This window comes from Elephas maximus, chromosome 17 (genome assembly GCF_024166365.1).
Source record: "Elephas maximus indicus isolate mEleMax1 chromosome 17, mEleMax1 primary haplotype, whole genome shotgun sequence".
In the NCBI taxonomy this organism is placed as follows: Eukaryota; Metazoa; Chordata; class Mammalia; order Proboscidea; family Elephantidae; genus Elephas; species Elephas maximus.
Window position 1 is genome coordinate 61,159,274 of NC_064835.1, and position 13,921 is coordinate 61,173,194.

Below are 13,921 nucleotides of genomic sequence, written 5' to 3' on the forward strand. Positions count from 1 at the left end.
TGACCCAAGCCATGGTGTCTTCAATTGCCTCATTCGCATTCAAAAGCTCGACAAGCAATAAGAAAGACTGAAGAAGAACTGATGCATTGAATTACGGTGTGGGCGAAGAATACTGAATATACCATGGACTGCCAGAGAAACAAAGAAATCTGTCTTGGAAGAAGTACAACCAGAATCCTCCTTAGAAGCGAGAATGGCAACGCTTCCTCTCACGTACTTTGGACATGTTATCAGGAAGGACCAGTCCCTGGAGAATGACATCACACTTGGTAAAGTAGAGGGTCAGCAAAAAAGAGGAAGACCCTCAACGAGATGGATTGACACAGTGGCTGCAACAATGGGCTCAAGCATAACCATTGTGAGGATGGCATAAAAATTGTGAGGATGGCATAGGACCAGGCAATGTTTCAGTTCTGTGGTACTTGGGATCACTGAGTCAGAACCAACTTTACAGCACCTAACAACAACAACATTGGTATAGATAGTACTTTATTGTTTACACATTTTCTTATATAATCCTTGCAGCAACCCTGAGGTAGGTATTATTATCCCCACTTTACAGATGAGTAAACTGAAGTTCCTAGGTTAGATTACCTGCCAAAGATCACACACTTATCCCAAACCAAAGGGGACTCTTTTGAGTAGTTCACAGGCTGCTGCAAGAAGTGGAGCTGAAAACTTCAACTGGGGAGGGCTGGTTTGTTCACGGGAGCCCAATGGGTGCCTCATCAGGGATGAATGAGGCACATTCACAGGCCAAGACTGGAACCGAGCAGAAGCCTGGAGCATCTGGGAGTTGTGAACCAGGAAGAGGCCCTCAAGTGTGGTAAGAGTTGACGTTGTTGCTAGTTGCCGTTGAGTAGATTCAGACTCACAGCGACCCCATGTGTACAGACTAGAACTTTTCCAAAGGGTTTTCAAGGCTGTGATCATTCAGAGGCAGACTGCCACGCCTGTCTTCTGAGGTGCCTCTGGGCGGGTTCAAACTGCCAACGCTTCTGCTATTAGTTGGCTGCTTAACCATACGCACCACCCAGGAACACTATCTTCAAATATGCACAGAGCCCAGCTTGCAGGAACTCCAGAAACAAGAGGTCACCCAGCGGCTCTAAGTCCAGGGGCCAGCCACAGGGCAGAGGCAGCGGGGCCAGGAAGAGCTGCTGCAGAATGTCACCATCTTGGCATGGCCAAAGCACAGTGACCTCAGGCAGTGGTCCTTGCCCTTGTCAGAGCCTTGAGGATCTCATGAAAACCATAAAACCTCCCCCCCAAAAAACACATACACACAATTACATACAACATTTTGTATACAATTTCAGGGAGTCCATGGACCCCAGGTGGAGCACTCCTACTTGAGGGCAAAGATGTTACCCTGAGTAAAGTCGCTGATACAAACCTGTCTCAGTGCTGCTTGTATTTCCTGTGACTGTTTCTCTTTTGTCTTCCCTGAATATTTAGAATGTCGTGAAGTTTATTTTTAATGAGAGTCAAGGAAATGGGGTTCAGCCCAGACTAGCCAGAGGAAAAGCAGCTGTGGCATGGCAGTGGTGGCAGACAGGAGGCAAAAACCAAAGAGAAAGACGGGGTCACAGGTACCACTGCCCTTCCCACCCAGAAGGTCACTTCAAGAGGTTTTCAAATTTAGAGAAGGGTTGTGGGAGTCATTTGGGGAGGGGCAGTCATTTGTTTCCTTTTAGAAAGGAAAGCCATTCCCAAGCTGGCTACAGGGTCTAAGGTTCTGCAGGCAATGCCCCCGCTATGACCTTCCCCTTTCGGACCCCCCATAAATATGCCTAAGCGCTGGCCCGGTCATTTATGCACACGTGCCCAGGCCTCCTGTAAACAGCCATGTATTTACACATGCTCTTTCATGGAAGGAGAACTGGAATGGGGAGGTCTCAGGGCAGAGATTCCGTGTTGCAACATGGGGACCATGCACCCCACACAGACAGTCAGCTAAACTGGGCTAATCAGCAAACCACCAGAGGACTCAGTGTCCGTTAGCCCCAACCACCTCCAAGGCTTCTCCTTCTGGCCAGGACCCAACCAGAAGCCGAAGTCCTAGCTGTGTCTTGTGCCCCATCCCCAAAACCAATGGGCCCAAGATAGGGGCCAGAGCTGAAGGGGACACAGGGGTTCAGAGGGCAAGGTTGGGAAAAGCCCAGATTAGCTGCAGAGCAGCACCTCTGACCTCTCATGGGAATCAGGAAATGAGGCAAAGGCCTGTCTTGGACATTAGCCCGTCCAAGCCCAGAGAGGGCAGATACTGAAGTCCAAGTGATCACTCAGACTCAAAAAGAACTAGAGGCCCCTATGGTCTTCCAGGTCCAGCAACCCCCACTTCTGTGGTCATGCCATTCCAGTGATCACCATGCACTAGTGGTCATTTACCCAGCTCTAGATGGATGTTTCATCACACGTGGCTAGAGGAGCCCCAGTTAGCCGAATGTGGGCTGGGCTCGGGCAAGGATCAAGCAGGAAGGGTGGAGGAAAGCCACCAAAGCCACTTGCCCTCTTGGCCAGGGCCAGGGGCAGCCGCTCATCTTCAGGAGAGGGGGAGGGAGGGTCCTGGCTGTAGCTCGTGGTCCCAGACGCTGGGGCCCCCAGGTCCAAGCCCACCTTGTCTCGTGCCAGGAGTTCCCTCTGCCGCCGTCGCTGCTGATGCCGACCGACCAAGAGGAGAGTCAGGGATGCTGCAAGAACCCCCAGGAAGAAGCCAGCCACCCCAGCCCCCACTGTGTGGGCCCGGCTTGGAGGGGCCCGCCGGCTACCCCACACCAAGCTGTAAGCGGCTACTACTCGCACTGCCCCACCCTCCTGACATTCACAGGCGTAGGCGCCCAAGGCCCCTGGGGTCACCACCACCTCCAGCCCATCCCGCCGGGGGGTGAATGCCGTCCCTCCACCAGGCTGGTGCCATACACAGGATGCCCACGCTGAGCTTGGGGAACATGGCAAGACCACGTGTGCAGCTGCTGCCACAGGCACTTCAAACACTACTGGGTGTTCTGTGAGGAGACAGCAAAGGCACAAGAGGTGGTGAGGACACAGGCTGGGGGTGTGAGGAGGAGAAATATGGGGTGGTATTGGATATGAGAAGGGGCCATAGTGACACAGCCAAAAAGAGGATTCCCAATGAGGGTTAGATCCTGGGTCATCAGCTGCCATGCCTCCTAGGATCTAAGTTTTAAAGTGGGTCCAGAGTAGACAACTTTCTAGCCCTTTTCACCCATTCCACCCACACTTCCCTAAACCATACAGACCTCCAGGCTCCTTGGGACACAAAGAAGAGACGTCTGCTGACTCCATGCCTTGCACCAGCCTATAAAGAGAGTACTTGGTAAATCCAGCGTCAACATTTCCTCCATCCTCAGTGTCACTGAACATGCACTGATTACATCCCCCATCATCTCAGAAATCACTCCTAGAAGTACTGGCCAACATTCTCCTCATCGCTAAACTTTTCCCCAGTCAAAACTTAGTCACCTCTTATACCCCTCGTGACATTTGCCTTGCCAAATTCTGTACATATTTCTAGCAGCCCACAGTTAACTAAACTTGCACTAGGTCTGTTAGGTAGGAGTGTGCTTTTAAAGAAAGATGAGAGCTTTCCAAGAAATGTAGGTGGTTGTCCACCACCACAAGATTTCTATGGAAAAAAATATATTAAAATGGCATTTCTTTTTTTTTTTTTTTCCTGTTATTTAAGAAAAAGAGAGAACTTCTTTTCTATAAAAGCTAATGAAAATTCTAGAGAGAACAAGATGATCTCCATAGATGAAACTACATGGGGACTCTCTCACTTCAATACTGTTGATATACATTGGTCTCTAATGGATCTGTTTCAAACACAACATAATCCTCATACTTCCAGAATTTGGGTGGATTGTATCTGACAGAGGGATAGCAAGACAGACTGCTTGTTGAGGAACACCCTGGCACCACTCTCAGTAGGGTGAGCCTTCTGATGCCTCTACTAAGGCTGCCAGTAAAGAAGGTTGGTCTGAACACATGAACATCTTGACTGAAGATAAACCTAGCTTGAGGGTGAACTCCTTCAAGTTATTGAGCCCTCTGAAATGAGTCCTGAGGCTGGTATAAATGGATGGAACTCTATTGGGTAAAACCAAGGCAGACTGGTCCAGCTGAGCTTAGGGAACATGACAACACCACATGTAGCCACAGGAACTTCAAAGTCCAAGTATATTTTTCTCTCTTGTCTGAATTGAGGTATGAAGGATGGAGTGTACTGAAGTACCAATTCAGGCCACTGGCGCACACACATCCCTCACGTATATATGTTAAGGGTACTCGTGAAGCTTAAGAACATAGGCTGCCCTAGCCCAATGAAATTCTTATTTTAATGAATATTAAAACAATAAAGGAAACAACAGATCACCTGATTTTGTCCTAGACATTTAAAATTCTCCCAAGAGAAACTAGAAGACCAGGTCAGAGTTCTTAATCAAAAATGTGAAGCCGGCCAAACCTGCCATCCAACAGCTACTTTATATCCCCAACTGGTGGAAAGTTAAAAAAAGAGTCTGAGCAAGAGACGGCACAAAATCTTTCACTTATAATTCAAAATGAATGTCAGAAAGACAAAATCGAAATTTACGTTGTATTCTATGTGTCAGTTATCATATTAAACACTTTCACTGTTTTAACATGTATGAATTAATGTGTTAAATCAGTGGGTCTCACTTGGCTGCATATTAAAATCACTTGGAAAGTTTTTTTTTAAAAATCTGTGATGCCCATGCTACATTCCAGACTAATTACATCTGGGATGTGGGACCAAGGCAGCAGAGCCACAGCCCTAAGCCTTTGAAATTCCTACATCTAAGAGGCATTAGCAGGTGGACAGATCCAGGCCCAATCCACAAAGGGTCTGATAATTAGCTCAGATGAGGCCAAGCCAGCAGACAGACACACTGACAATGTAGAGTCAATGTACAATAAGCCAAACATCATAACAGTTCAGAGACAATATTCAGAAAGACATATGGGTAGCATACAGAGGACAGAGCTAATAGATGAAAAGCAGATCGCATCAATGAACAGGGAGAATCAATGATACAGAAACAACAGGTTAAAAACACTCCTGTATCAGAGACAAAAGACCAGGGAAATCACAGTCAAAGAAATACAAATGACCATTAAATTAAAAAAAAAAAAAAAAAATTTAGCCTGCCCAATAATCAGGAAAATAAAATTAAAATAACATGGAGATTCTAGTTTTACCTGTAAGACTGAGAAAGATGAAAAGGAATCATCCCCATTTTGTCAAAGATGGGGGGAAATGGGTATTTCCTGACGTAATTTTATAAATCCCAGAATAGTATGAAAAATTGGGCTTGATGGGATGATGGGTCAAAAGTATAAAGAGAATGTCATACAATAGGAGGGAGAAGGGTGTGGGAAAGTACCTCAATACATCCGATGCTGCCAGGAAACCAGTCTTAATTCAACCTATTTTCTACTAACCCAGATTACAATGGATCTTCTTAGTGTGAAAATACTCCTCAACTCCCTTCCTTTACTGTGAGGACTAAGAAGGAGTTGCCTGGGATTGTCTCAATAGTGTAGGGTCACTTGTACAAATAGCAAAACCCTCACTGGGCAGCCTGAGCCTGTCTAGAGAGCCTGAGTCCCTCCTGAATGGAGTTCATTACTGACTTCCTGACATCCATCTTTACCCACCCATCCATCCTCAAGAATCCCTCTTGGAAAAGGGGGAAAGCTAAGAATGGGCTCCTATACTCTTCTGCCCAACTCTTAAAAAGGAAATCGTTTTGGTAAGGTCTCTAGAAAATAACCTATTTTTAATCAGGGGCATGATACAATCTGAATGTCTTGTGGTAGGTACCAAAATGAACAAAGGGTGATGAGTTAGATTACTTGAGTAGTCTAGGTAAAGAAGTGATGAGGCTTGGACTAGGATGGTGGCAGAGTAGAGAAGAGAAGAGGATATGTTTTGGAGCTAGAATCAAGGTAAGTTGCAATACAATGTGGCTGATTTCTGGTTGGATTACTGGATGAATGGAGGTTCCTTTATTGAGGAAAACTGGAGGAGGCGTTTATGAAACAATAGTGCATACTTAGACTTGTTAAGTATCCAAGTAGGTAGTTGGATAGAGAATTCTGTAGTTCAGTAAGAGATACTTTTGCAGTTGTCATCAGCACTCAAATTGTATTGAAAGTGGGAATGGAATTACCTAGAGAGAATGTGGAAATGTAAAGGGGGTCCAGGACTGAACCTTGAGGAACATCAGCACACATGAGTTGATGGAAAAGGAATCAGTAAGGGAGACAGGCTAGTGAGGTAGGGAGGAAAACCAGGAGAATGAAGAGTCATAGAAAGCAAGAAGAAAGAGTACTTCAAGGAAGGAAGTCATGGTCAGCTGTGAAAATCTTCTGAGAGTTCTTGTAAGAAGAAACCTGAGAAGTGTCCACTAGAGTTGGCAAGAGGGAGGTCAATCACACGGTCAGAGCAGATCTAGCAGAGAGGCAAGGGTATTGATGAAGTGGCACAAGACGGACAGACAGATGAGTTAGTATGGACCAACATGCAGACACAAAAGTGACACAGACACTAACAGGAAGAAAAACACACACAGAGATAGGGCAGCATCAACAGATGGATGAGACCCAAACACAAATCTATGGATGGAGCAGAGCCCCAGGACAGCAGGCAAGAGACCAATGTGGGTACACTCACCCTCCATGCTCCCCGGTATGGGGCACGCAAGCCCCCAGCCGGAAGCTCCAGGCACAGACAGGGTCTTGGGCCAGGATGCACTCTGAGCAGCTCTGGAGACGGCCACAGTTGGTTGTATTCACTTGTGTCACCTCAGTACGTGAGCCAACCAGGAGCCAGCCCTAGAGAAAGGGAGTGGGTAAAGGGAATATACTGGATCTCCCAGACCTAAGGGTCACAAACTACCTCTGGACTCAGGTGTCTCCCAGGCCCCCAAAATCTACAACTCACTTGGTACAATTTCATGTTCTCAATTGGCTGTGGCTCTGAGAATAAGGCTAGATCCTCGAGGACGCTGAGCTGGGCCCCAATCTGCACTGCTCGGTGGAGATGTCCATCCTCTAGAAGGCAGGGACATAATGACATCACTGCACCTGTGCCCAGGATGCTGACGCCCAGCTAGATTACATCTGCACTGGGTGGGCAACGGCTGGACAATTAAATATACCTGTCCCCAGGTAGAGCACATCATAGTCTTTCCCTGAGAGGCTGGTCACCCTGTGGGCCACAACTCTGAGATAGACTGTATCTGTAGTGACCAGCAGCGGATGGCCAGCAGCTGGAAACACTGGCCTGTCCATGAGTGGGTGGTCCCGGATGAAGGTGAGTACACGGTCAGGTAGGGAGAGAGACGAGCCAAACTGCTGGAGCTTCATGTTGTTGGCGATGCACTAGAGGGAACACAGGGGTGGGTAACAAAGCTTTCCAGGGGCCAGAAAGTGTCAGTGATGGTTGGGTGGGCTCCTGCACTCATGGTAGCTCTTTATTTCAGGCCTGGGGATAAAGAGCTGGTCCAGCGCCCTCACCTCTCCAGGTCTGGGCTGGGGCACATCATTGTCCAGGACAGGCAGTCCCCTGTTGCAGTCATGTTTCAGCTCTCTGAAGGGTCCGTTCAGCACTGTCCGAATGTCTTGTGGTCGGAAGGCACAGACAGCAGAGATGGCAGCTCCCTCCCTGGAAGAGTTACAGGTTGGAGCCAGATATTCGAAGGGAGCTAGGGGAAAACAACTCATCCCTTGTCAGCTGAGATGACCCATGAGACATCCACAAGGAGCCTTGCCATTGTGGAGGGGACGGTCCTCCCTCTCTGGAGGAACAGCCCTGACATTGCGCCAATCCCACACACCTCCCACCCCATAAAGCTCCTCTACACCAGGACGCCCTCACCACTGGGAGGAAAAGATGCCATAAAAGGTGGGGGTCCTTGCTCCATGCTCAGGTCGAAGGATGGCCATGTCCTGCAAGACACTGGAAGCCCGGCCATGCTCAGACCCTGGACACAGCAGGTCAGCCTTGAGAAACGTTGTCCACCTCTGTTGGAGGGTCTTCCGACCCCCAAGGTCCCCCTGGAGTGAAAAGTACATGGAAGTTCTCTTTAGAAGACCAACATTGTGGGAGGAGCGAGGAGATGAACACAAGTTTCCTCTCTGACTTCAGGACAGACAGATAGGGAGAAAGATATACAGAAATGCAAGAAGAGAGATACAGAGTAACCTGGAAGATAATGAGATACAGGGCTTCAATATGAAGGTGGGAGGGTCACGATAAAAGAGACAGTGACTAAGTTAATTGTGTGCTTATGGAGTGCTGTGCTGCGTGCTTTACACAAGTTACCTCACTTAGTCCTCAGAACAACCCTGTAGATAGGCATAATTAGTATCTTCATTTTATAGACGAGGTTCAAAGATGTCAAAGAACCTGCCCAGAGTCACACAGGCAGTACGTGGTGAAGCAGGGACTTGAACCAGGTCTGTCTGTCACCAGTTCCTGCCTGTAACCTTTACACTAGGCCACCTCCTGGTGACAGTGTGTCACGAGGGTAATTATGGGAGTCAAAGGGGCCAGAGCCCCTCCACGCACTCCTCAAGCTCCCATAAAAGCAGCCGCTGCAGAGAAGCAGAGGAGACAGACGGGAGACACAAAGACAGGGGCCAGAGAGGAAAAGACAGGAGGACAGTCAGAGCAGGAGCCGACAGACAGTTGGGATCAGGGTCTCACCGCACACACGCGGGCCACCCGCGGGACCTTAATGCGCTCGTATGAGTCAAACGCCCGGGAAGACTCCGTAAAGAAGAAGTAGATTTCGTCGTCTCCATCTTCATCCCCCCACTCGGCTGGGCTCAAGGCCATGGCTGCGACAAAGGCTGGGGCTGGGGAGACCGGCGGCCTCAGATCCCCACAGATACATCCTGGTGCCACCCGGTCTCCACCCTCCTGCCCCCCCGGAGCAGCCCTCCCCGTGTCCGCACCGTTAAGCCAGGACGGCAAGGTCTCTGTCCGAATCCAGTCCTCAGCGCGACCCACAGCCCGGGAGATAATTGGCTCCGTCCCCAGGTAGTTTTTCACAGTGGCAGCATAGAGGACCCCCCCTGCAGGGCAAGAGGAAGGAGAGGAGCTGTCAGAGACCCACTGAGGAAAGCAAAAGGGGTCACAGGCAGAGTGGGAGATAAAGCAGAGGCAGAAACTATCAGGGACTGAGCACCCTTAAGTGCCAGGCACTGCTAAGCACATTACAGACGCCACCTCACTTAAAATAGGAAATGAAGTGCTCCTGGGCAGTAAGGGAAACCAGCATTAAGGGGAAACTGCCGGAGGGAGAATAAAGGCCTCTCCTGTGGAAGTCAGTTTTTTTGGCATAACCATAAAAGCTAAGTATACTTCTTTTCATTTTCTTTAGGGACTTCTCTACCCCATCGTATGCTAATTATCCTGGGACTCTCCAGGAGCAGGGTTGCTCTACAGTATGTTCCAAGCTTACTTCAGTTCTCCCACTGTGGTGAATGTCTGAGGGAACTAGTGTTCTTTCTGAACAGGAGTGGGTATACAGTGCTCTAGAACAAGTCAGATTTTTATGGTATCCTAGAATCACTTCAGAAGTTGATTAAAATGCAGATTCCTGGGCTCTGGGCCCAGAAATTCTCATTCAGTAGATTTGGGGAGTGGTCCAAGAACCTGCATTTCAAACAAGCAACAAGAGTTATCCTGATACTGGAAATTCAGGACCTCACTTTGAGAAAACTAGCCAAGGGGATTAATGCGGGTCTCACAGACAGTCAGGGGACACAACAAGGAATTGAATCCTCCCTCCTGGTACAGTGGAGGGGCAAAGACACTCTAGGGGTGTTGAGGATTGAGGAAGGGAAAAATCATGGACATTCTGGAACGAAGGTGAAGCTCTGTTGACCGAACACGAGGGAACCAAGGGCCTGGACATGAGCAGGCACAAAGTGATTCAGGGGGTAGGAGAAGGTTACAAACACACTGCAGGGGATTCGAGTCTCACAGGTACTCTGGAGAGAACATGGATTTTTTGACCACCTACTATGTACAAGGTTCTGTGCCAGGTACAAGGCACACTGTTGCCTCCAAGAATTCCCATCTGAGTCAGGAAGACAAGCGTGTCATCAGATGCCAGGAGGAGGAACACAGAAGAGGGCCCAGCTACGACTACCTACGGGAGGTGACATCTGAGCTGGGTCTGAAGAATGAGAAATTTGCCACTAAAAGGAGAACTTCAGGGAGAAAGGCAAACAAATGATGAAGAGGTGAGTCATGTTCAGGGATGGTGGGACCCTTCTTGTGGCTGAAGCTCCAGCTGGGGAGAGAGGCAAGTGAGCTGAGATAAAGTTGGAGATACAGAGATAGGCACTGAATTGTGATGAATTTGCCAGGGAATGTGAACTTTATCCCACAGGTAATCAAACAGAGTTCCTATGGACTGTCTACTCAGTTGGCCTAACAGTGTTTTTAAAGTTTCTCTTCTACCCCCTAGTTTGCTGAGTAGTGCCTGGGGTCTTAAAAGCTTGCTAGTGGCCATCTAAGATACAATTGGCCACTATTCACCAGAAGCAGCAAAGGAAGAAGACCCAGGAATCAGAGAAGGTAATTGCCTCCATAAACTACTGCCTTCTTTGTCATGAGACCAGAAAAACTGGATGGTGCCTGGCTACCACTACTGAATGTTTTGATCAAAGACTCAATAGACGAATCCTGATCAAAATGGGGAGGGAGGTGGAACAGAATTCCAAATTCTTATAGAATCTAGACTTATTGAACCCACTGAGACTGGAGGAACCACTGAACCTATTGCCCTGAGAAAATCTTGAACTGAAGCTATCCCCTGACATCACCTTTAAATGACAGTTTAGCTAAATTAGTAGGAAAAAAAAATGTTCACCTTGAGCATTGCACTCCTTTAAAGAATTATTTATATTAGATCAAATTGACAACAGTAACTCTAAAGTATAGATGAGAAGTTCAAGGAGTAGTAAACCTAAGTCAATGCTGGTGAAAAAATATGGGTAGAAACAGCAAGAATGATGTCACAATATGAAAAATGTAACCAATGTAACTGAAATGTATATGTAGAAATTGTTTACTGAGTGTATGTTCTACTGTGTATATTGTCATAAAAAAAAAACAACAACAACAACAATCACTGGGTGGTGCAAACAATTAACACACTCAGCTGCTAACTGGATGGCCAGAGGTTTGAGTCCACCCAGAGCTTCCTGAAAGAAAGGTCTGCCAATCTACTTCTGAAAAACCAGGCGTTGAAAACCCTATGCAGCACAGTTCCATTTGGACACACATGGGGTAGCCATGAGTTGAGATCAACTTAACAAAAACTGGCTTGTTGTCTTTAAGAATACAACTGAAGGGGTATTTTGAATAGGCGAATAAATTAATCCATTTTGCTTTTTTAAGATAATGCTAGGAGGTGGAGTAAGATGACAAAGTGAGTGGAAAATTCCACTTACTTCCCCAGCAACGAACCCACTGAACAAAGAATAAAAACAAGCCAAGATCTCAGAACTCTGGACAGCAGCTGAGGTGTTACAGCATCAGGATGAGTCCAGAAGTGGGATAGAGGAGGAGTGGGGATAGCACAGAAACTGGGAGAACCTGCCATTAACAGTGTGAGCACTCCCTCACTGCAGCCATTTTAAGACAGGGCAAGGCAACACACCAAACAGGAACACAGAAAAGGAGCTAATCTGAGGAAGCCGTAGCCCAATTTTTTTAAGGCAGTGCAGATTGGCTGTGAGAATTTGTGGGCCATGCAATTGGGAGGGGAAAAGGGAGACCATGACACTATGAGAGAGTGCTGTTGAATCTCGCTGAGGCCCAGACAGACAGGCACTAGGCCCAGAAGGAACTGCAAGGGCAGCAGGGTGAGGGGAATACTTCAGGCAGGCAGCGACACAGAGGGAAAGGGCTACCCCCTTGCCCACAGTGGGACATCATGGGAGGGCCTGTCAAGGGGCCCCTATGAGGTAGAGATAGAGAGAGCCCCCCACCTTCACCTCAGGAAGTTGAGCCCCACAGCTGATATCAGAGTCTGCAATAAGATAAACTCCCCCTTCCTGCACATGCGTATTACATTCCAGAGATCAAGCATACAGGACTGAATCAGCACTGAAAAAAAAACCTAAGGATAAGAGTGACCTGTAGTGGTTCTCAGGAGAAGATACCAAGCCCACTGCAACTCGGTCGATTCTGGCTTATAGCAACCCTGTGGGGAGATGTGGAGCTTCCCCATGGGGTTCCCAAGGCTGGAGTCTCTGTAGATATGGGCTGCCGCATTTTTCTTCCACAGAGTGGCTACTGCGTGTGGGTCCAGCCTTTCAGTTGGCAGCCAGATGCTTGGCTGCTGCACCACCAGGGTACCCAATCAGAAAATTTTCCCACATAAAAACAGAAAACAAAATTTTAAGTAAAAAATAATAATAACAAAATGGCCCAAGTTCCACAAAAAATGTTAAAACACACAAAACCACAAGAGAAGACAGACGAATCAAAAGGAAAACACGAAGAGGAAATTTCTCCTATAGAAGCCAGACTAATGTAAAGAATTGATAATTTTCAGACCATGGTGCTAAACATGTTTTTAAAAAGCAAAAACCACACTGAAAACAAACTAGCAGAGATCAGGAAATGAATGGAGGAACAAAATGAGAGACTCAACAAGGAAACTGAAACCATAAAAAAAAAAAAGAATTGCTGGAACTGAAGAATAAAGCAATTGAATTAGAAAAAGTAAGAGAAACACTCAACAATAGAATTGAACTGAAGATTAATAAACGAACTAGAAGACAAAACTGAATTGATCAAGTCTCAAAAGAAAAGAACAAAAGCAAACAAATTAAGAAATCTAACATCAGAATTATTGGAATCCCAGAGCAGCATAACAACAATAAAGGCATAGAAAGTTTTCCAAGAGATAATCAGAGAAGTTCCCAGATTTCAACAGGGAACCAAGCCTGCAAATACGGGAAACTACATGAACCCCAATTAGAAGAGACACAAAAAGATCAATGCCACACTATACCCTAATAAAATTCTTGAAAACCAAAGACAAGGAAATAATTCTGAAAGCAGCAAGAGAAAAACGCAACACAACATACCAAGGGGCTTTCATAAGAATACTGCAGATTTCTTCCCAGAAACTCTAGAGGCCAGAAGACAATGGAGTGACATATATAAAACACTAAATAAAAACAACTGCCAACCAAGAAAAGATGTATTTTTTTGCTTTACCCAGCAAAGATGTAATTCAAAAACGAGGGAGAAATCAAGACATTCCCAAACAGAAGCTCTGGGAAACTGTCACTACCAGACCAGCTCTGCAAGTATTACTCAAGAGACTACTCCAAATGTAAAGGCAAGAGCATTAAGTACTCATATCTATACATGGGGATAAAACAAACAAAAAATAAGAGAGAGAGAGAGATTTCCAAAAACACAACAACCCAGGCAATCATAAGGGCCAATTATTTGATATTGTCAGGGAATAAACTCAATAATTAAATCCCACAAACAATAAAACATCCAGTTTGTAAGAAATAAGTACAAAGTAAACTTATCAAATATAGGTTGTATACTGATGTTAATGGAGACACATCAACAGAAGTGGAGGGAGGAGCATATCAACAATGAATTTATTATGTTAAAGCTGTATGTTAAATGTTGTTCACATGTTAAATGTCGTTGCAAGTCTAAGTTGTATAATGTAACATACGTGGCAACCACTAAGAAATCACAAAGAAATATTCAGAAGAGCAAAAAGACTCACCACAAGAAAGTAGCCAACAGCTCAATTGGACTGGACCAAAAGCAAAGAAGTTTCCGGGATAAAATGAATACTTCAAAGGTCAGCGG

At 46.5% G+C, this 13,921-nt stretch overlaps 1 protein-coding gene across 6 annotated transcripts in view; it reads right to left on the reverse strand.

Annotated features, from left to right (window-relative positions):
* Positions 1-471: 471 nt before the first annotated feature.
* SEMA4F (ssemaphorin 4F) overlaps positions 472-13,921 on the reverse strand; it is a 35,113-nt gene continuing 21,663 nt past the window's right edge. For 4 of the 6 annotated variants that reach the window (XM_049856444.1, XM_049856442.1, XM_049856447.1 and 1 more), the window contains 9 exons: positions 9,010-9,129; positions 8,759-8,910; positions 7,928-8,106; positions 7,567-7,714; positions 7,209-7,431; positions 6,992-7,101; positions 6,722-6,882; positions 3,264-3,322; positions 472-3,008 (listed from right to left, as the gene is read on the reverse strand). In XM_049856444.1, coding sequence (XP_049712401.1) covers positions 2,398-3,008; positions 3,264-3,322; positions 6,722-6,882; positions 6,992-7,101; positions 7,209-7,431; positions 7,567-7,714; positions 7,928-8,106; positions 8,759-8,910; positions 9,010-9,129 — 1,763 coding nt within the window. In that variant the 3' untranslated portion in view covers positions 472-2,397. The remainder of the gene's footprint in view (positions 3,009-3,263; positions 3,323-6,721; positions 6,883-6,991; positions 7,102-7,208; positions 7,432-7,566; positions 7,715-7,927; positions 8,107-8,758; positions 8,911-9,009; positions 9,130-13,921) is intronic. The other 2 variants (XM_049856445.1, XM_049856443.1) reach the window with 2 other exon arrangements.